Source organism: Colias eurytheme, chromosome 13 (genome assembly GCF_061535395.1).
Source record: "Colias eurytheme isolate Ceu_HAF_F1 chromosome 13, ilColEury1 Martin Lab GWU primary, whole genome shotgun sequence".
In the NCBI taxonomy this organism is placed as follows: domain Eukaryota; kingdom Metazoa; phylum Arthropoda; class Insecta; order Lepidoptera; family Pieridae; genus Colias; species Colias eurytheme.
In genome coordinates, this window is record NC_142992.1 from 8,496,093 (window position 1) to 8,517,539 (window position 21,447).

Genomic DNA, 21,447 nt, shown 5'->3' on the forward strand with positions numbered 1-21,447 from the left:
TTGATTATTAACATTCAGCATGTTTGATATTTTGGAATGGTATCCGTCTTACGCATGGAATATAAGGGCAAAAAAAAAAAAATCCGTCTTACGGTTTTTCGATCAGGCCACGTGTCCTGACGCGAGTTTAAGATTATATACCCAACGCCGCTAAAGAAGTTTTCACTTCAAAATTAATATAATATAGCAACATGTAGTATTATTATTAGTCTGTGGCCACATCATTATAAAATACTCAGAGCAATAAACCTAGGTTTATTGCTCTGAGATAAAATAGTAATATATTCTGTGACGAAAAGTGACATTTGGTGACATCTGACACTTCAATATTTCATTGACATTCGATTGAAATCGAATTGAATGCCGGTATTTGAATTTCAACGCAAATAAAACAGCCGATATATTTTGTGCAAAACTATTCAGTTTTTGTGTTCTCTTATTTATTTTTGATATTAACAATGGATCACGATGATTTTGAGGACAGTGAATTCCCCGACAACGACGAGTATGTACCGTATGTGAGAACCACAACACTTGATTCTAAGTCAAAAGGCGCGAAAGTTAGCTTGTGGGGAAAAGTTACAAAGGTATCTGCAAATGATGGATTCTATGTGAAAACTGGTAATGACCAAGAGATCTTAATAAAATTGAGCAAGCCGTTGAGTGAACCGCTTGAAGGTTGGTACGAAATTAATGGTGTTTATCAAGGGAACTGTATCTTGTGCGACGAATACATACACTTTTCTGAAGAAATGACCAAAAATATCGATGTTGAGGGTTATACGAATTTGGCTTCTCTATTGATGGCTCTTGATGATCCATGGAACTTAGGGGAAGGAGGAATGGATGGTGTAAAACCAATGGAATAAACAAGTGCCTTTTTTATATAGTATTAAATTAAATAAAACGTATTTTTCTGTTCTTTAGTTCATTTTATTTATTATTATATTATAAGTTACAAGTATACAAACATATACTCTTATATTATTATTCCTAATCATCCAATTAGATTTATTACAGTATAAAATAGTATCAAAATTAAATTATAAATAGTTAGTTACATTTTGCTGGTACAGATTTTATAATATTTTACCAACAATTCACACGAGGGTATGATCGCACAACTCCAATTTCTTTATTTCTTTTCTTCTCTAATTGTAGCTGCTTCTCGTGTATAACTGCATTTGATAATGCTCCTTCAATACATGTTACTGGACGGTTTCTGTAAAAAATTGTGCAATTTAATAATATTATATAAATACAAACAATATAAGACTAAGTATATATCAATAAACATATATCAGCTATAATTAGTGATGCCTTTTTTACATTAATGCATAATATGAAGTTTTAGATGTATAACTAGTGGAGCGTCTCGCTTTGTTTTACTGTTATGTGTGTCAATTCACGAAGTAACATCTTGTTCCAAGAGTATAATAATAGTTATCTCAAATCACTTATACTTGACATACCTACCTAATTTTTTATTGAATATGAATTTGATAAACTATGGATTATATTATTAAATCATAAATTTAATTCATTTAATTAAAAAAAAAAACATATTAAATTGTTGTATCAAAATACTTACATTTTTGGCACAAATTCATTTGTTTCTGAGGGTAGTTTGGTGGTATGTGGCCTCATCTTTCCATCATTTAGGGCTAAGTCTGTGAGATATTTCTTGATGTACTGCTTTAATTGAATATTTTCCTTGGCAAGTTTGTTTTTTTCAGTTCTGAGACAAATAGTCTGGACTCTGGCTCTATTTACTTTCAACAGGAACTTATCCATTTTACTGTACTCCTTGCATTCATTCTAGAAAGTGATGGAATTAAAGGCATATGTATTGATATTAGATGATGATGTTGTTTATTCAGGTTTAACCAAATTTACTAAATTTATCCAAATCAGTTCATCTGTTTTTCAGTGACTGAAGAACAAACTTGTTCTTAGAAATGTGATGCCCTATTAAAAGGATTGTAATCATCAAATTACATTATTTTTACATACTTTATAGATGACCACTTGAACTATAAACTATGTTAATGAAAATAGGGAGGAAAATAAATTTTTTGAAATAAAAATAATGAGTGACCATCATTTTATCATCAGGCAACTTAAAAAAATATAGGTATTTTAAATTTTAGAGAAGTAACGGCATTTTCGAGGTAGGTATCTTACGATCATAGCAGCGTCAAGGTTTTCGAAGTCTTGTGGAAGTTCATCATCCTCCATTTCTTTCAGTATTTTATCATTATCATGTTCGTATTTGCTACATATTTGAGCCATCTGATTTATCTTTTGCAATTTCGTAAGCATATTTTCTAGATACTGAAATAAATAACATTATTTTTGCATTAATTAATATTAAAATGACTAGATCATAATCTATACTAATATTATAAAGCTGAAGAGTTTGTTTGTTTGTTTATTTGAAAAATTCTTTCGGTGTTAGATAGCCCATTTATCGAGGAAGGTTATCATTACGCTAATACCAACAGGAGCGCCGGAGCCACGCGAGTGAAACCGTGAAGCGCAGCTATTTATAGATAAGGCCTAAGAAAGTCCACTAAGCAGTAAAATCTTGGTTTTCACATGTAAAAAGCACCACACCTTTTTAGCGCCTTGACTAGCGTCAACCATTACAGCTAAGTCCTCATCTTCTCTTCGTCTATTCGACTTACTGTCTTTCTTCATTTGCCAGTATCTCTTAGCTAAGTCTTCTTTGTGACTGTTCATACGTTTTATTTTATAGTTCATCAGATTTGTCATCTTCATCCATTCCTTTTGTAATGTTATTAACATTTCCTGTTAATTTAAATAAATAGTAAAACGAAATCAACTGGTTTTAGAATGTAAACTAAAAATATAGATATTATCATTGAGCTGGGACTTTGTTGTTCAACTTTTGAATTAACTGAGTTGTTGTGTTGATCAAATTAGCCGTCGTTCAATAGTTGGCGCATGAGAGCAAAACCTAGAGGTCATTAATTGTTTGATTCTTATTAGAAAGCAATAAGATGCATAGCATTTTGCTAGTATACCTACCTACTTAGATATATTTTTTCAGTTTAGGAACATGGCCAAATAATCAGTATTGCGTAGTTTACAAATTTTACATTTAATTACCGAAGCCTGTTGTATTTGCATGTCATTTCTCGCGATATCTCGCTGATAGAAGTCATCTTTTTCCTGCAGAGACTGATAGTGGCTCATTATAGGATTGTGCTGTTCCAAATAATTGTTGTACACGTCACGAAGTTTTCCCCAATACATATCTATCTCAAGTTGTTGTGGCCGACAGAGTTGGCGCATTTCATCTTCATGCTAGAAGAAAATGCCTTTTTTAGTCACCTAACTAAGTAATAATATCATTTAGAAAAGTAGGTATCCCAGTTTCCATAAAGCTTGGTGAAAAAAAACTTCATTCCTGAATAAAATATGTAGTTACCTATCTAGTTACTTATATATTTTATCCCATCATATTATAACATGCTTTTTATACAGAGCCCGCCTTTAAACGTTATAGCAACGATTATAAAATATGTTATAGCAAAGAAAGACCCAATTAACTATATACCTATTTATATATGAGATACAGGTATTACAAATACGATGTAAGTACATAGGATTGTGACCCAAAACAGGTAGATACCAAATGTATCCATTTTCAATTAGTTTCACGTAAAACTTCCTGTGATTAGTGCGTCAGAAGTTTCCGCCGCATCAGCTATCTGACAGCTATCGTATTCAGACCATGTTTAACATAAGTATATGCCTAGTATTCTTTCGATTGTTAGCTATTGATAAATGTGATTAAAGTTAATTTGAGAGAAAAAGAAAAATCATTGAAAAATTGAAAATGGTTGTCATTTTTGTTTTGGACCTATCCTTTATGAGACCAATCCAAATGCAGTTATAATTTCCTACTGTACCATGAGTATTTGCTTGATTGAGATCTTGTCTTACATATCCAAACATGATAACTACAGGGTGTCACACTTTCGGTATACCTACTAAGCGCAAAGGGACTTGTAGTTTTGCATACGCTGAGTACGTAAAAAATACTTATAAAATTCCAGACGCATTTTTTTTTTCAAATAGAGGAGTTCTTAAAATTCCATGTGTACACCCCTAAAAAGCAACCCGCCCAACTTGGCCACCCGCACGTGAGCTATCGTTTAAGATTATGTTTTCATAGACAAAATGCTCATATTAGCAAAGCGATATATGCCGGCTGCGCGAAGCTAGAGAAGAATACATGGATTTTAAGGAAAAATTTGGCGAAAAATTTTTCACGTAATTTTGTTATTTGAGTATTTTTTACGTGATCAGTGTATGCAAAACTACAAGTCCCTTCGCGCTTAGTATACCGAAAGTGTGACACCCTGTATAACTACTTATGTTAGGTAACATGTTTGGTGTTATAAAAATGGAATTAAGTGTAAATATACTTCTTCCATCACTCTTGTAGTTAGTCTATTATCGTCCTAATATTCTAAAATAATTATAGGCCTTAATTTATTAAAATGGTTCTCCATTTATAATCAGACTAGCTTTCCGCCCGCGGCTTCGCCCGCGTTTTCAAAGAAAAACCTGTTCCCGTAGGATTTCCGGGATAAAACCTATCCTATATCCTTTCTCGGGTATCAAAATATCTCTATACCAAATTTCATGCAAATTGGTTCAGTAGTTAAGGCGTGATTGAGTAACAGACAGACAGACAGAGTTACTTTCGCATTTATAATATTAGTATGGACATGGACTAATAGAATGGTATGGATTACATTACCTAATCATAATCAATTTAATTTTTGGTTAAAATCAAGGCATAACGAATAGCGTTTAAATAGACGTCCATCCCGGGGTATTGAAGCATGAACTTCATACATATGCCTATCATATAAATAGGATAGTCCTCGTTTGCCCTTGTCATTAGATTTGTTTCCATTGAAGCAACAATATGTTTTCGAAAAAAATAATTTTATTCATAAGTTTGATCATCCTGGAATCTCATGTGAGTAGCATTTCGATATTTTTAAAATTACTATTAAAAACAATTAATTAATTTGACTTAAATAAATAGGCGCTAAACTGCCGATCAGAAGGCAGCTTAAAAAGCGACGAACTAAAGAAAATCTATAACAACTGCTTAAACCAACATGATAATAGGAACTCCAGCAATTCCAAAAGAATTTCTTCTGGATTCGACTGGAGAGACCAAGAAGATCGAACTTATTCAGGGAACGATTGGTCAGACTCCGATACTAATAGAATGGGGAATAGAAAAAATAAAAAAGATAGAGATGAGGAAAGAAATTGGATGAATGGAAGAGTAGATAGAATGGAATATGAACAAAGTGACCATGACCAAATGGATAGGCGTAAATCAATGAATGATGGACGAAACCAATACAGTGAATACGACAGACATGACGGGAACGGGAGAATGAGCGAACGGGATCAAGGAATAAGGAACCGTAATAGAAATAACAATGGTAAAAGTTATCAGAATGACCATTCTGATGAACGGAGCGGTTATTACCCAAATGACGATTACGGTGGACATGTAAGATTTTGAATTATCCATTATTTTAATAGTTTAAGAATCACGTTTTACATTCAATTTTAGGTAATGACACAATGGTGTGTATTGAACATAATGCTCTGTACGTACAAGTGTTTATGGACGGTGGTGACCACTAAGCATGCCCCTTTGGTTGCTCTGGCGTATTATTTATATAAAGTCGACTCTAAACTCTAGTTACATAACTAGGTCTCTAGTTCGTACTGGCGAGACGAGGAAATAATAAATAATAAATAAATAAACTTCTTTTAAATTTAACATCTTCGTTACCTTCGTAAGAATAATAAATGTTAATGTCTGTTTAGGAATCCCAAACACAAAGCATGTACCCAAATTCAAATAGACGGTATAAACGAGAGCGTTCTAAGAACTCCGGCCAGAGAAGCCAATACAATCCCAACATGCAGCGATCTTCAGATAACCATAATGATAATAGGAATTCAAGTGACAACAGGGAAAGTGGAAAAGCGTGTGCTATGCATTGCTTTCTAGAGAACTTACAGATGGTTAGTAATAATTTTAAATAAATTCAGTTGCTATTTTTAACTGTACGCATTTCACCCCTTATCCATAAACCTAATTTAAGATATGTATTGTAATTGTTTTTTTTATATAGACAGGAGACAATGGAATGCCAGATCGGTATTACGTTACCAACGTGCTTACAAAAGATGTAAAAAATGAGGACTTGAGGGACTTCCTGCAAGAATCAATTGAAGAATGTTTTCAAATTCTTGATAATGGTGGGTTTTGATTAATTCTTCCTCCGGATTATATTCTTTCTAAGTAGGTATTACTAGTTATACAGGTATTCCTACTACAAACAAAAATGCGTTCATGATGATTTCAGCGTTTTTTTTGTATTAATAATTAATATATTTGCCGAACTTGAAAATTATCAAATTATGTCTTTTTTATTCCAGAAAACACGGAAGATAAGTGCGAATTTTCAAAAAACTTATTGTTTTGTTTATCAGAAAAGGGACGTTCGAACTGTGACGACTGGAGGGATGATATACAATTTACATAGAAATAATGATACGGTTTTCTGATGATATTTTTGTTTGTTTTGTATTTATTAAATTAAGCGCAGTATTTAAATTCGGTAAATAAAGAAATTCTTCGGGATGATACCAAATTTAAAAAATTGTTTTATTTCCTTAAAATCATTAGTAAATTTAAATTTATCAAATTTCATCAAAACTATTATTAATTTAGGTACCTACCTCTAGCCTTGCGTCATTTTTGTTTGTAGCTCTTTGATTTTCAATTTGTTTTTTATATAATTTAAAGTCTCGATCTTGTATAAATGTAATAAGGGTTAGTTTGAACTCGGCTCTATCCTGATTATCGGATATGTCCATCTCCTCTTTATCCCAAGTCTCGAGAAAACAATTCTTTTGGTGTTCGTATAAAGATTGTAGCTTGTCTAGACGCTGTGATCCTATTCCTGAAAATAAACAAAATTTTATGAAACAGAAGAATAATAAAAAAGAAGTAAATATTATGGTCTGAAATAAAACATACTTTTGCTAAATTTGTAACACCAAGAAGAAAAATTTAATGGGCTTCGTTTTTATTCGGTTATCATTCAATCAATGTGTGTTAGACATCTATATGGAATGTTATGAAAAATATGAAGATTTTCTGATTTTCGTAGTTTTTAAATATTATAAATAAGTTCTATGTTATTTTATTATTATAATGTAGAGACTCATTTTTGTTTCTTACTCAAGAAATAGCTCAAATTCTCCGTATGTGCTTGAAAAGCTCGTCGATGCTGTTCGTCTGAATCTTCCACAGCCCTCGTCAACGAAGCAATCAGACGATTCTTCCTCTCCATCAGAAAGTTGAAACTCAACATCATACCCTGAATTTATATTGTTGTAGATAAACTGAACATAATCTATAAACTATAAGTAGTCCATAACCTTCCCTTAACCTTCTACCATTTTAATTACCTATTAACGAGAAAGTTTGTGGAGCTGGATGTTTCTACTCTTAAGTGTGAAAGAGTTTTTGGTTATTATGAACAGTTGTCTTCATGCATATTTTTTCAAGACTAGGGAAGACACTAAAAAATTGAACAGGAGATATTGGGAAGATGTTTTTACCTGAATCTCCAAGTCCATCTGCTGACATTTTATTCTTCGTAAAATGTACCGCCATTCTTGATTTATTTTCGCTGTATTTATTTTGCTGAAAGCTTCTTCTTTGTCTAGTTTATTCTGCAAAAAAATTAAGTTTTAGCTTAGATTCCTTTTTTTGACTGACCGGATGGCTTGGTTGGTAGTGACCCTGCAAGCCAGTGGTCGTGGGTTCGATTCCCACCCAGGGCAAAGATTTGTGTGATGAAAATAGATGTTTGCTCTGTGTCTGGGTGTTAATTATCTATCTTTAATATATATACATCTCGTGTCACAATGTTTGTCCTCAATGGACTCCTAAACCACTTAACCGATTATAATAAAATTCGTACACCATGTGTAGTTCGATCCAACTTGAGAGATAGGATAGTTTAAACATGTAGGTACCACGGGCGAAGCCGGGGCGGACCGCTAGTATAAGTATATATTTAAAATTATATTAGGTATATATATTTATGTTTATTAGCCATCTGGTTTCCATAACACAAGCGAAAGCTTAGTATTGGATCAGATCGTGCTGTGTGTGAAAATTGTCCTAGAATATTTATTTATTTATTCTAAGTAACATCAAAACGTAGTTTATGAAGCACATAGAGTTCGTAGATTGAAAAATTATGTGTGAGAACTGACTTCTCTCAGTCGCTGGATATCGAAATGGATAGCTGTTTATTTTTTTTGGTAAAAGTGATCAATTCAAAAAGACAGATTTAAAGACAGTTCAGCTTAAAAAAATGTATTATAATAAACAAGAGCAGTATTTTCAGACCTACACTTTTATCTTTTAAATAAATTAATATACCTTGATAAATCTGGCCACTAGCTCCCGCTTTCTTCTCCTTGCTTCTTCCTCCACATCTGCGCGGTGTTGCAAGTACCTGGCTCGTTCCTCATCTGACATACGAGCCAGTTTGTTTACTTTACTTTTCTTTGGCATTTTGTTTCCTTAATTTTATCGTGAGAGTTTTGTAAAATAGTGTAGTGCTTGCTAAACTTTGGTTTGTATCGAACAAACATACGAAGTTTTGGTTACATAGCAACTATTGCTTATCGTTATGGTTTTGTACGAATTGGTAATTGATGTTGAACTTACTTTCATGTTTTGAAGTAATGAATATTTCTTTATATAATTTAAAGATTACCTATGTAATATAATATGTACCTAGGTATCTACATATTAAGAGAATGAAAAAATAATAATACATTCCATCCATTGAATCAATTAGGCATATCTCCTTTATCCAATCCTACTTATCCAATAATTGATCAAGATTGCATATATTAATATACCTAACATACAATACTATTACTTACTAGCTGAAATGTAGTTTATCAATAAATTATTACCTACCGAAAATGGAAAATAAAACTTAGCGCGTTCCAGCCTTACCTATGACCATAATGCATAATATTTACTAGTGATTGGTTCACGACTGATTCATATATGTATTTACCAAAATATATGAGTTTAATTAAAGTAGGTACCTTATAGCACCTTATAGTTAGTTAGGAGCACAGTTAGGAGGAAGTGTAGGTATTTTTTTTGTTTTTAATAATTTCAATTCTATTTTAATCTTAATCAGTAACCATAGCAACTGAATTGTTAATAAGTCAAAGGACGATAAACACGAGAACACAAACAGAGAACTGTAATTTATTTTCCGTTATTTAATAATAAGTTATGGACACCCTATCATCTGGGACTCTACAATCGTCCACATTCTCTGAGAGCTCCAGAACTGGCAGTAGTAGGTCTCAAAGGAGTGCGAAAGATGAACCAGATTTTACTAAAGATAATGGTGTGTTTTGATCTATACAACTTCTGTCGTACGGGTACAAATGTAGCAGGTAGAGCAAGGATAGAGCATTCTTAAAAATATTGGCTACTTGCCTATATTTGCTTCTATTTAGCTACATATACTAGTATTTTTATCTAATGTAGAGTCTTTTAATTATTCAGTTCATACTTACTTCGTCAGTTCATACTTTGAATCTAAGCACCCATAAAATTTAGACTTGAGAGGAAATAAAACCTGCACTATTTATCAGGCAGGACGTAGAATAGATGTAAAATACATCTGCCTAATACCAAACATTTCTTTTCTATTTAATTTCGAACTAATGATAATAATCTTTTATCAGCCGCATCGCCAATCGATCTGGAATGCCACATCCAAGCGGAACGAATCACGAAGATTCTGGACGAAGCAATCTATAAAACCAAGCTTGCTATTTGCCTTCCTAACCTGGTGCAGGAATATCGCACCCTCAATTCAATATTATCATCTCAGCATATGGAAGATTTGATTTTCATATTTGAACAGTATGATAATCCCTTGTTTTCCACTAGTCTCTTAAATATGGCGGCTATGGAAGATATTAAAGCGGTAAGTAAATCATAATGAGTAGGTAGAGGTAGAGGTACTTGTATTTTTTGCATGATTTAATTCGAAAAATCGGGAATATTTACTAGCAAATTAGCTTTTCTCATGTTCATGTTCATGTTATTTTTCTCCTAAGTGTCTTTTTGTCAGAGGTACATGTATAAATTCTTTGTAATTTTTGTAACCACTTTAGAAATAATTTTATTTCATAGCGAAATAAATGGCAAACAATATTTCTATGTTTTCAGGGCGATGTCTCATTGAAAAACAGATTGAATCCGGAACTAGGACACCTCATGTACATTTTAAATAGTTACCCACAACTGCGACCAAAAGTGATTGAAATGGTTGAAGAGGTTGATAAAATTAATTATTAATATAATTTAAACTTTAACTACCTACTTACCTATAACTATTAATTAGATGGCATTTTTATTCTATGATTTTGATTACAGATGAAACAAGAATATGCGGAATATGTGGAAGTAAGATATTACACAGTTTTTATTTATTAATAGTCTTAATTTTTGTAAAACGGAAGGAATAGAATTATTTCGACCCAGAATTTTTATCATACAATTTTAATTAGTAGGTACTTAAGTTTGAATGATTAAAATTTCTTCGTTTAATAAATTTTATAGACGCGGCGAAGAGTGCCAGGTTTAGAATATTTACTGACCTTTGAGAAGTTTCGCGACTTGATGGTACAACAGATGGAAACAACCGCGGCAGAGGAACTTGCTGCAAAATTGAATACAAGGAAGTTGGAAGGCTCCAACCAGAAGCTTATTGAAAAAATTAATGGTTTGTAATTTTGTAGGTATATAATTATAATACTTCAGAATTGTACATTCTGAAGTACAATCAGAATTAATATTCTTGGATACTGTATGAACTCTCGTCCCAAACTAAAAAGAGAGCGTTGAGACAGTTGTATTGTAAGTCTTCATTTTATTTTTCACACCAATGTTATATTATTTTGTCAAATGCTAGGTATTTTCATACTTATTGTTATTGCTGTTGCTGTAAGTTTATAATTCATTTTAATTAAATTGATGTTGTTTAGAATACACGCAGTCATTGAAAGAAGAAAACGATAGTTTTGTGGAAACGATGAAGCTAAAATCGGAGATTATTGCCAAGTTGGAACATGAGCTCGCTATTCTTAACCGAGATGCTGATCTGAAGCTGAAGAAAAAAATGTAATTTAGAGATCCTTTTTAATATTTTATTGCGTTCATAATTCAGCTCATTTCATCATAAGATTTTCTTTATAGACAAGGTGTAAAAATTTTGATGTTTATGATATATTTTATAACCTACTAGAGGTCCGCCCCGGCTTCGCCCGTGGTACATATTTCGCAATAAAAGGTAGCCTATGTCCTTTCTCGGGTATCAAAATATCTCCATACCAAATTTCATGCAAATTGGTTCAGTAGTTTAGGCGTGATTGAGTAACAGACAGACAGACAGAGTTACTTTCGCATTTATAATACATATTAGTATGGATTAGTACCTAATTAGTCTGTAAACGACTAATTATTTATCTTATTCCTTTGTTTAGTATCTTCTAGTGTAGAAGCTATTGTATTATCTGTGGTAACTACTAACAAGGTAAAAAATTTAACTACCCTAAACCTTACGGCTTACACTAATACTTATGAAAAATATCCTTAATAGTTTAGATTCAGACCGCCAGATGGTGCTAGCGACACGGGCGCACCTGGTCAAAAACGAAATGCTCAAGGAGGAGGAGGCAGAGTCCCGGGAGCTTTATGAGAATGTTCTCAGGAAGAACCTCATTGATGAGAAGAACCAGAGGGCTCGACGGTAAAATATCATCACACTGTCTATTTGGACCTTATATTTGGACAGTGACCGGCCGCGTTGTACTGTGGGACTTGGGAGCTATCTGAATAGAGGTCGATTGATATTACTGGAAACATAACAGAGAGTTAATTCAAAGTTAATAGTCTTAATTATTAGAATAGGACCATTTTATCAAGATGTCTTCTTCACTTGATCAAAATATTTTAAGGAAGGAACTTAAAATCTTTTCCTAACCTTCAAATGGAAAGCGAAGGCGGTGTTTGGTATAATAATAATTATTATTAGAATAAGTAGGAAGCTCATCAGCATCCATCGCCCATTTTTGCACTTGATTACTATCAAGCTAATTTTCCGTGAGTAGCTTTATTTTGATGAGACGCCCAATAATTTCCTGTACGAAACTGTCGATTGTGGTAGCTTACAGAGGTAACAAGGATAAAATGTTTTAATACTCACGGAAAATTAGCTTGATAGTAATCACGTGCGAAAATGGGCGAAGATTAGTTTTATACAAGGTACAAGTAGGGCTTACCGCTTTTGGAAGATTTCCCCACTATAAAAAAAAAAAAAAAAAAAAAGGGCTTACCGCTTACAGGTAGTACGGTAGCTTTAATTATAAATATGCTAGATGGCGCCACAGACGAAACCATACGTATAGTACTTACCACAAGATACTCACAAATGCATCCGACAGATGTCACCACTGTTTATCAGACACTTTTTACAACTCGCTTTAGTTATTTTTTTTCCGAGTCGTAAATAATCTCGATTGCCCCGGTACGGTATCGCTTCTCGGCCTTTTGGCTAAGATCAAAGTGTAGTATCTGTTCTTTTCAGCTTAATATCTGAAAGTTCCCGCACAGCGGGACCAGTATATTAAACTGATTTTTGAAATCCGACGGGATGTTCGGGGCTCGCTCCACTCCCGTCACGGGTCGGCCCGGCATTGCAGTGCCGCCGGGATCGGCCCACATAATTAATTGCATATTGATACAAATTTCAAAGAAATCAAAGACCAAAGTTGGCGTGCTGTGTGAGAGTCCTAGGACCTAGACTCATAGGTTCTCGTTCTTATTAGTCTATTAGTTAATTCAATCAGTTATGTTGGATTCTTTAGAAATTTATTATTTCTCTATAATAAATTTCTTCCATATAATATTCTCTATATTTCATTAATTAAAATAAAAATAATTTTAAATTTCAAATTATCAGTCGACTAAAAAACTTATTTCTACTTATACGACATTTTTTTTTCTTTTTTTTTTATAATTTTAGCATTTCGGTTTTCGGTCATTACTCCATGGTATTGTTTTGATTTTTTCAATTAATTACATATTAATTTTATTAACAACTAGATTTCCGCCCGCGGCTTCGCCCGCGTTTTCAAAGGAAAACCCGCATAGTTCCCGTTCCCGTGGGATTTCCGGGATAGAACCTATCCTATGTGTTAATCCAAGTTACCCTTTATATGTGTGCTAAATTTCATTGTAATCGGTTCAGTAGTTTTTACGTGAAAGAGTAACAAACATCCATACATCCATACATCCAAACAAACTTTCGCCTTTTTAATAGTATTAAGATTAAGATAAGATTAAGATATTAAGATTTTGTGTCGTTACTTTGATAACTAAAGTGTTGTTATAGATTCAAGGTGGAGACGCAGCTGTTGTCATGGCTACAAAAATATGACTTGGAGATGGGAGACAAGCAAGTGGAGCTGGACGAGTTCACGGAGAAATATGAGGAGGAGCTTCAGAAGTGTGAAGAACTTGAGGTTGGAGTCGTTTTTGCAAAACATGTCTGATAGTTTTAATCTTGTTTACAATAGAAATTGTCGGTGTTTCAAATCAAAGTTGAATAGCACGGACAATTATTATTATCAATAATTAATATTGTAATTATAGTTCATTTAAATTCGGATAAATTTATCTCTTTATGGTATGATATTATGTTGCGTTGATTTCGTTTTCGAGAAACAATGCAAGAAGTGAATCTACCACTTCTTGCATTGATTTCTGTTTCATTTTAAATTTTAATATACTTAGGTACTTAATGGTTTAATTTAGCTTAATTACTTGTGTATTTGCACCGTTGTATCAAAATCGGACGAACAGCTAAGATGAATCACCTATCTACTGATCCTGACAAAACAATAAAATATTGAGCCTTGTTTTGATTAATAAAACAATCTGTTATTTTCACTTGACATAGATAAATTAATAAATTATGATTGCAGATAAAATTAGCGGAACAAGACAAAGAATACATTCCACTGATGGAGGAAAGGGAGGCGGAATATCACCAGGAGATGACGGAGAAGATGAACAAGTTCCTTTTGGAACATGCGGCGAGGGTTATACAGTGTGCCTGGAGGGACGTGCTTGCTAACCGGGCCGAGAAGAAACGGGTAAGAATATACCTATTATATAGATTAAATTATAATGAATGTACCTACTAGATGGATAAACGTTATTGAGGAAAATTGTACATATTACGCAATTTTATCTTGCATCTTGATATGATTTGTTTAATATTGTGCAAGTTAATAACATTACATTTTTATTTTGTCCTATTCTAATCATATATCAAGCATTATTTAAATAAAACATACATTTTTTTATAACATATAAAGCTTTTCGATACTGTATTTTAGTGAATCTCATTTATCAAAATTGTCTTTATAATTTCTTCAATAGCTCAAGGGAAAAGGCAAAAAAGGAAAAAAGAAGACGTAAATCCTACCTTGTCAATAAGATAAATCCCAACTATCCTTGTTTCCCTCAAACCTACCCTAATTTTCATTTTCAGTTGAAAAAATTACAAAAGAAGATGCAAGCCGCCGCAGCAGCTGCAGAGAAAAAAGGCGGGAAAAAATGACACAACATTTTATTTTTATTTTCTATTATATATTGTATACATGGCATAGACAATACTTGTTTATTATGGTCATTAAAATATTTTCGATTGCAAGCTGCCTTTTATTTATTACATTTGTCAAATAAAATTGTAAATTCATGAAAATTAAGTACTCTTTTAAGTAGGTATAAATTATAAAAGCTGTCCTTATTTAAATAAAATAAGTATGTACAATAATTATTGTAAATTTTTAAAATGTTACTATAATAAATTATGTTCAATCTTTAGCATTTCATTCATTGGACACAAATATAATAATTAATTAGTAATAATTAAATTAGTATATTTACATACAATATAAAACCTGATAAAGAAGAATTTAATAACAATCACTTTAAAGTAAACAATATAGTCAATATAAATTATAGATTCAAATAAAAAATACAATATAAAACCATATAAAACATGTATCCTATCACTTAAGGAAAATGATCATGGTTAACTTCACGATTATTCGGTATATTTGTATGAAAGAATAATTATTAACTTATACGCAAATTATTAGATTTTACCAATCCTAAATAATAATCTTTATAAACTTAAAACAATGTATGTTTACAATGTAAAATAAATAAAAACGAACATGTGTTCCCAATATTTTCGTTGAATAAAAAATGCATATTTCAAAACAATAACTCTGTTTCATAAAAAATAACTTAATTTATAAGCCAATTTAATCACAATTCATTCATATCCCTACAACACCAACACTTGTAGAAATCGTAATGATTCTTTTTGCAACAATCTATTTTTAAAGCTAGTTGGCTTACAAAATTCTGCCTATAAATATTTTTCTACAAAATAGCATTATAACTGACGAAAAAGGTTTACAAATTTTCATTATCATCTAGAACTTTAAGGTGCCTAATAGCTCTAACATCAATGAGGGTATCTGAAGAACTTTTAGTGGTCGGAACGAATGATATGGCTCTGCGTGCTCGTTCCCCGTTGCGGAGTACTGGAGTCAGATCCTGGTAATAAATGTTTTATAAAAGATTTTTGAACTGATGTAAAATAGGCGGTGATCTAGATAGAGAAAGTATTAGGAGATTTCTGTCAATATGTTGCCCTTCTAAGATTACTCCGAATACTTGCTTTACGATGAATTCAATTACAAATATTTTTATATTTTAAGAGTGGAATATTATGATCATCAGTTAATCATCTCAGTTTAATGTCTAACCCATACTATGTTTACAACCAGGACGAAAAAAGACCTAATGTTACTAGGAAAATTTTATAACCTCAATATTTTCTGAATTATTAGGTACAATTTAATCTATACTAATATTATAAAGCTGAAGAGTTTGTTTGTTTGAACGCGCTAATCTCGGGAACTACTGGTCCGAGTTGAAAAATTCTTTCGGTGTTAGATAGCCCATTTATCGAGGAAGGGTATAGGCTATATATCATCACCCTAAGACCAACAGGAGCAGAGCCACGCGAGTGAAACCGCGCGGCACAGCTAGTATGCTAATATAATCTTACCCGTAATTGAACATGGAGAGCATTAGCATTGTGTTCAGTCTTCTGTATCTTCTCCTGAGCCGCCCGCAACTCGGAGTCCAACTTCTGTTTCTCTTGTTCTAGTTCCTTGAGACGTCGTTCCGCTTCTGACAATTTGTTAATATTTAAGGTTAGAATTGAACTCTAAGTTATCTAAATTTGGTAATTTTGAAAGTATATGCATTAGATCAATTTTTCATGTTGGGAGCCTAAGGTTACATTAAATTTGTAAAATGTTGATTATGTTCAAATAAATAATTTATGAGTTATAATTTTACTACTGCAATTTGATTGCAATTTGCAAAAACTAATTAAAGAAAAGTTTGTATGGCTAATGTTACTATGTACTATGTTATTGAAGCATACCTCTGTACTGTGCTTCTTTTTCAGCTTGTAATAACTCAAACTGCTTTCTTTTAAGTCTTTCTTCTTCTAGCATTCTGTTTTGTTCTTCTTGAAGCCTTTCTAATTCTTCCCTTCGTTCCCACTCTTCTGCTAGTACTCTACAAATATTTAAACATTTACCATTATACATTTTAGCATCGTGGCAATTGATTATTTTATACACTGCCATTTAAAAGAATCGCCTTACAAAGGTGTCCCTTCGTCCAGCATACTCACCATGGAATCCTGATATTTCATGAATGTCAAAAAACTGTTCTGAAATAGTGCTAAATAGTGCCCAAAGGAAAAAAATAGTGCTCTTGTACTTGCGAAGTTATAGCCATAGTTCGATGAGTATGCTGGACGAAGGTTTCGCCCAGCATACTCACCTCCGTCCGGAGAATCTGTATACGCTTCAAACATAATTCATACTTCAAAAAATAGTTCCTAAATAGTGCCAAACGGTGCCCAAAAAGAAAAAACAGTGCTCGAATAACTTCGGAGTTACAGGCTTCGTTCAGTGAGTGTAGTGGGCGTAGGTTCTACGCCCAGCATACTCACCTCAGTGCGCGAATATCGAACGAGCTATAGGAACAATTTACGTCTCAAAAAATTGTGCTTGAAATAGTGCCCAATATCAGTCCAATTTTTGCTTGACTTTTGACCTAGAAAACCATTAAATTTGATTGTAAACTTCTACATACATTACATTGAGTACAGTCGAATACAATATTATTAACTTTCTTTCTAACAATTTTTGTCTTGTGTAAATTATTTGTTTTGTTATATTGTCTATGTAAGGGAGTATTTACTTTAGAATCGCAATATTATTAATTACACATTATTTTAATAATACTTTATAATAATATGATTAAGCCTTCGCGCGTCGCATGGGACCCCGGTAGCTAGGAACAATGATTTTATATATTTGTCTAGATCACGGCGCTTGAAGGATTAAGATATCAAATGAAGTAAATCATGCATGAAAAATAAAGTTGCTGTTATTAATGCTTACATTACAAGTGACAAAATTATTCAAAATAATCATTTTCCGGATCAAGGACGGTACCACAACGTTTACGGAATTGACCTGTATTCCTCATGTGATAAAGTTCAATATAGTGTGGCAGTAATGGATGCACGTACGGTCAATAGGTATGGGGCTTACGACGCGCGGCGCCCGCGACGCTAAACATTTTTTTATATGTATATTATATACAATATTAAAACTACAATTTTTTCTATTTACATTGATTATATTATGAATGTTAACAAAAGCTGTGAACTAGTTAACTAGAATTCTGATTACTTTGGCCCTTTAAATAGTAATAAATAACGTAAGTAATTAAAAATGTTTTTTATTGCTAAACCTTTCATTGATGAAACTATTGGAAAGAGTTTTAAAAATTTGTATAACTATGTCACAGTACTAGTTTTGACTGGTTATAAGTTTTGCCTGCAACATATATACAAAAAGAAACTGTATAATTTCCTTTTTACAATTTTTCAAGATATTAATTTTATTGGCTGCAAATGACTGTTTTTATTCAGACAAACACACAATGCAATGAAGTAATAGACTTCATTTACGCTTAAAGTTTCATTCATTTATTATTATTTATAAAATAGGTATATAATAATGCATTTAATCGAAAGTTTTTGACATGTGAGAAAATACCATAATTATTTCCAATAACATGAAGTCTACAATTAGAAAGTTTAATATTTTTGTCCAAAAACATGTGTCGACGACTGTACCCCATTTTACGTTAGTATGTAGAAGTTTACATTAAAATTTAATGGTTTTCTAAGTCAAAAGTCAAGCAAAAATTGGACTGATATTGGGCACTATTTCAAGTACAATTTTTTGAGACGTAAATTATACCTATAGCTCGTTCGATATTCGCGCACTGAGGTGAGTATGCTGGGCGTAGAACCTACGCCCAGCATACTCACTGAACGAAGCCTGTAACTCCGAAGTTATTCGAGCACTGTTTTTTCTTTTTGGGCACCGTTTGGCACTATTTGGGAACTATTTTTTGAAGTATGAATTATGTTTGAAGCGTATACAGATTCTCCGGACGGAGGTGAGTATGCTGGGCGAAACCTTCGTCCAGCATACTCATCGAACTATGGCTATAACTTCGCAAGTACAAGAGCACTATTTTTTTCCTTTGGGCACTATTTAGCACTATTTCAGAACAGTTTTTTGACATTCATGAAATATCAGGATTCCATGGTGAGTTGTGGTGAGTATGCTGGACGAAGGGACACTTACAAAGACCGAACAAAAGTCAATAATATTTTCTGTATTTTCTGATGAATTTTCCTCAAATATATTTTGGTTGAAAATAACTTTATTTTATTATAAGTTGGGATTTAAAGATTTCTTTTATTTACCTGGCTTGCAACGCCCTAACAATTTCTTCATCCCTTTTAGCTTGAGTCTCTTCTTGCAATAGCCGTTCAAGTTCAGTCTGCGCATGCTTCAGTTCTTCTAACTTTTTGTTGTCTTGTTGTGCTAATTCTGCTAATTCCTGGAAAAAAATATAATACTTTATGGCAGGTATTGGACAAAAAAAATCTTAATATAATAACGATAACATACATAAATTCTGATGCATTAATCGTGTTAGGCTTATGTGTTTGGTAATACAGTCTCATTTCGAAACAGTTTAATTTCCACATTAATTTTCAATATTGTATCCCGTTGTCATGGCAACAATTCGGTCGCAACGCAATCCCTGTGCCTCCACAGGAAGTCGCGGACACTACGGCCACATGGCTCATCGCTAACCATTGGAGACGAGTCCTTGGGTACAGTTACCTATGTAAGTACCTGTGCCTGCGCCTCCGCGGCGAGTCTCGCGCGCACCTCGTGCTGCAGCCGCGCCCTGGTGTCGCGCACCTCCTGCTCGCGCCGCGCCCCCGCGCCCCGCCGCCCCGCGCGCGCCCGCCGCTGGTACCCCTCCGCGCCCCCCGACACTGCGGCCGCTTGCCGCAACGCGGATACCCATTGGAGACGGCTCCTTGGAGAAATTATAGCAAAATACTAGTTAATAAAAGCGTTTATATAACGTTATTTTGTATACAGACGCTACTACAGCTGTGTATTTGAAGATTGTATTTTTTAAATATTGTGAGATCGTAACAATTGCTATTTTTAAATCATCGTGGGCAAAATTGGACATTTTTTTAGATTAATTTTTAAAAAGTAACTATGTTCAAACTCATCTGATTTCAAATTGATATTTTACTATTTATAATTTATATAAACGAGTTATGCGATGTTTATTATAATCGACTTACTTATGATCCTGTGTTCCAAACTCGAAAGTTCTTTCCGGAGTGATCAATTGAAATTTCTGTATCTTGCCATCTCCCACAGCAGCTTCAACAGAGCAGTACTCGTCAATATTAATTCTGCCACATTGGTCCTTTTGTGAAGAGCTTTTGTAATATGTTAGGGCACAGGGCTGCAGGACACACCAGTATTCCCGCATCGTTGGAAGGAGGTAACCGCGTTTGAAGAGGTAGCCCTGGAAGTTTTGAACCATTAATATGAAACGGTTGTTTAAAAAAAGGAGTTTAAAAGATACCCAGTTTTAAGCTGCTAAGAATCTATTATTCCATGGATAGAAAATAAGGAAAAATAGAGAAAAAAAAGCATAGAAGAGGGCTATTGGAACATTGTGTTGAGCTCAATCGAATGCAATAAAACTGTTCTTATTGACTCTGCTTTCAGCAAACTGTACCTAAATAATTACCTTTTTAATAATATCTTCTATAAACACGTCATATATTTCAGCGACCGCTTCGACCAGGGCTTCAGAATGTAACTGCTGGTCACAGCAATACTTTGCTTCAAGAACCGCCAAGAAGGCTGCCCATTTGAAATGGCCTATAGAAGAGCCTAAAGCTTCCCAGTCGGCTGCATCCCATCGTAAGCCAAGGCAGTGAACCAGCTGCTCAGCCACTAGACCTGCTTCTGATGGCTGCAAAACTACCTATAAAATGAAAAATATATGCAGTTACAATATATTTCTGAGTCTGTTGTAGGTGCAGATGCTAACGATCAATCTAAATTTAATTATAGATACAATATTTAAATATTTTTTAATAATTGTTTACTGTTAACATTTGGTAAATGGACGAAGGACATCTTTTGCTAGTGCAAGTTGTATCAGGTTTACCAGAATTCCTTTTTCCTGCTTGGTTTTATCATTATCGACCAAAAGTAAAAGTACAAAAATAAATGAAAGTAGACACAATGTTCATTGTTATATTTATGAGGCTATGCTGACAATAAAAAGTTCGAACGACACTTTAAAGATCATATCATAATAGGAATAAACTCATGAAGGTTAAGTCGGTGTATATGACCGCAGATTCTTATTTTCACGGTTACTTATAACCACCAAGGTTTAAATCTGCACGTATACTCGTTACTTACATCGATTATTTTTAAGTAAAATTATGCGTAAGTACTTGAAAGTTGATAAATAAAATTTAATCCTTTTCATTTTAAAAGACGACCAACAAAAATTTGTCGAATTTCGTTTTGTTAATAGATACGTCTAGTAAGTACTTAGTAGTTATTAATTCTTTCTCTTTAATCTACTATAACGACTCTTTTACTCTATTGAACAATCCTTATTTTTGTTCAGTGAGTAAGATCGTAGGTACGATGCTT

General features: G+C 33.2%; 5 protein-coding genes and 1 non-coding gene across 7 annotated transcripts in view; 4 read left to right on the forward strand and 2 right to left on the reverse strand.

The window, feature by feature from the left end:
• The first annotated feature begins 356 nt into the window (after nt 1-356).
• Nucleotides 357-921, forward strand: LOC149903574 (uncharacterized). Its single transcript, XM_090108968.1, has one exon. The coding sequence runs from the start codon at nt 459-461 to the stop codon at nt 867-869; it is 411 nt and encodes a 136-aa protein (XP_089965094.1). The 5' UTR covers nt 357-458; the 3' UTR covers nt 870-921.
• Nucleotides 922-1,072: 151 nt separating this feature from the next.
• LOC149903575 (dynein regulatory complex subunit 2-like) lies at nt 1,073-8,671 on the reverse strand. The gene is made up of 9 exons (XM_090108671.1): nt 8,537-8,671; nt 7,705-7,818; nt 7,322-7,460; nt 6,817-7,040; nt 3,133-3,330; nt 2,617-2,811; nt 2,185-2,334; nt 1,592-1,818; nt 1,073-1,222 (listed from the first exon to the last, which is right to left on the reverse strand). The coding sequence occupies exons 1-9, from the start codon at nt 8,669-8,671 to the stop codon at nt 1,090-1,092; spliced, it is 1,515 nt and encodes a 504-aa protein (XP_089964797.1). The 3' UTR covers nt 1,073-1,089.
• On the forward strand, nt 4,876-6,643 carry LOC149903576 (uncharacterized). The gene is made up of 5 exons (XM_090108672.1): nt 4,876-5,020; nt 5,090-5,572; nt 5,896-6,096; nt 6,207-6,333; nt 6,514-6,643. The coding sequence occupies exons 1-5, from the start codon at nt 4,967-4,969 to the stop codon at nt 6,618-6,620; spliced, it is 972 nt and encodes a 323-aa protein (XP_089964798.1). The 5' UTR covers nt 4,876-4,966; the 3' UTR covers nt 6,621-6,643.
• Nucleotides 8,672-9,415: 744 nt separating the features above from the next.
• On the forward strand, nt 9,416-14,987 carry LOC149903577 (dynein regulatory complex subunit 10-like). Of its 2 annotated transcripts, none has more exons than XM_090108674.1 (10): nt 9,416-9,533; nt 9,877-10,121; nt 10,367-10,474; nt 10,574-10,603; nt 10,760-10,922; nt 11,185-11,320; nt 11,799-11,948; nt 13,593-13,722; nt 14,185-14,355; nt 14,645-14,987. In XM_090108674.1, exons 1-10 carry the CDS (start codon nt 9,416-9,418, stop codon nt 14,681-14,683), a joined length of 1,290 nt encoding a protein of 429 aa, XP_089964800.1. In that variant the 3' UTR covers nt 14,684-14,987. The 2 variants fall into 2 exon arrangements, with proteins under 2 accessions (XP_089964800.1, XP_089964799.1); XM_090108673.1 differs by having other exon boundaries at nt 14,757-14,987.
• LOC149903578 (U2 spliceosomal RNA) lies at nt 12,733-12,925 on the forward strand. The gene has a single exon (XR_016457433.1). It is a non-coding gene; the product is annotated as a U2 spliceosomal RNA (small nuclear RNA).
• Nucleotides 14,988-15,422: 435 nt separating the features above from the next.
• LOC149903579 (switch-associated protein 70-like) overlaps nt 15,423-21,447 on the reverse strand; it is a 28,548-nt gene continuing 22,523 nt past the window's right edge. The window contains exons 4-10 of the mRNA XM_090108675.1: nt 20,522-20,761; nt 20,064-20,293; nt 19,594-19,783; nt 19,155-19,291; nt 16,737-16,873; nt 16,353-16,477; nt 15,423-15,835 (exon numbers count right to left, since the gene is read on the reverse strand). Coding sequence (XP_089964801.1) covers nt 15,692-15,835; nt 16,353-16,477; nt 16,737-16,873; nt 19,155-19,291; nt 19,594-19,783; nt 20,064-20,293; nt 20,522-20,761 — 1,203 coding nt within the window. The 3' untranslated portion in view covers nt 15,423-15,691. The remainder of the gene's footprint in view (nt 15,836-16,352; nt 16,478-16,736; nt 16,874-19,154; nt 19,292-19,593; nt 19,784-20,063; nt 20,294-20,521; nt 20,762-21,447) is intronic.

What these genes read in the sequence shown, in the direction of transcription:
- LOC149903575 (XM_090108671.1), bottom strand. Translation starts at nt 8,671, where the DNA reads ATGCCAAAGAAAAGTAAAGTAAACAAACTGGCTCGTATGTCAGATGAG. An exon ending in AGATGGACTTGGAGATTCAG is followed by an intron (nt 7,461 to 7,704) that starts GTAAAAACATCT and finishes ATATAAATTCAG; the next exon opens with GGTATGATGTTGAGTTTCAA. An exon ending in AAAATGACGCAAGGCTAGAG is followed by an intron (nt 3,331 to 6,816) that starts GTAGGTACCTAA and finishes ATTTTCTTCTAG; the next exon opens with CATGAAGATGAAATGCGCCA.
- LOC149903576 (XM_090108672.1), top strand. Translation starts at nt 4,967, where the DNA reads ATGTTTTCGAAAAAAATAATTTTATTCATAAGTTTGATCATCCTGGAA. An exon ending in TGATCATCCTGGAATCTCAT is followed by an intron (nt 5,021 to 5,089) that starts GTGAGTAGCATT and finishes TTAAATAAATAG; the next exon opens with GCGCTAAACTGCCGATCAGA. An exon ending in TTCTAGAGAACTTACAGATG is followed by an intron (nt 6,097 to 6,206) that starts GTTAGTAATAAT and finishes TTTTTTATATAG; the next exon opens with ACAGGAGACAATGGAATGCC.
- LOC149903574 (XM_090108968.1), top strand. Translation starts at nt 459, where the DNA reads ATGGATCACGATGATTTTGAGGACAGTGAATTCCCCGACAACGACGAG.
- LOC149903577 (XM_090108673.1), top strand. Translation starts at nt 9,416, where the DNA reads ATGGACACCCTATCATCTGGGACTCTACAATCGTCCACATTCTCTGAG. An exon ending in TGATTGAAATGGTTGAAGAG is followed by an intron (nt 10,475 to 10,573) that starts GTTGATAAAATT and finishes TTTTGATTACAG; the next exon opens with ATGAAACAAGAATATGCGGA. An exon ending in GCTTATTGAAAAAATTAATG is followed by an intron (nt 10,923 to 11,184) that starts GTTTGTAATTTT and finishes GATGTTGTTTAG; the next exon opens with AATACACGCAGTCATTGAAA.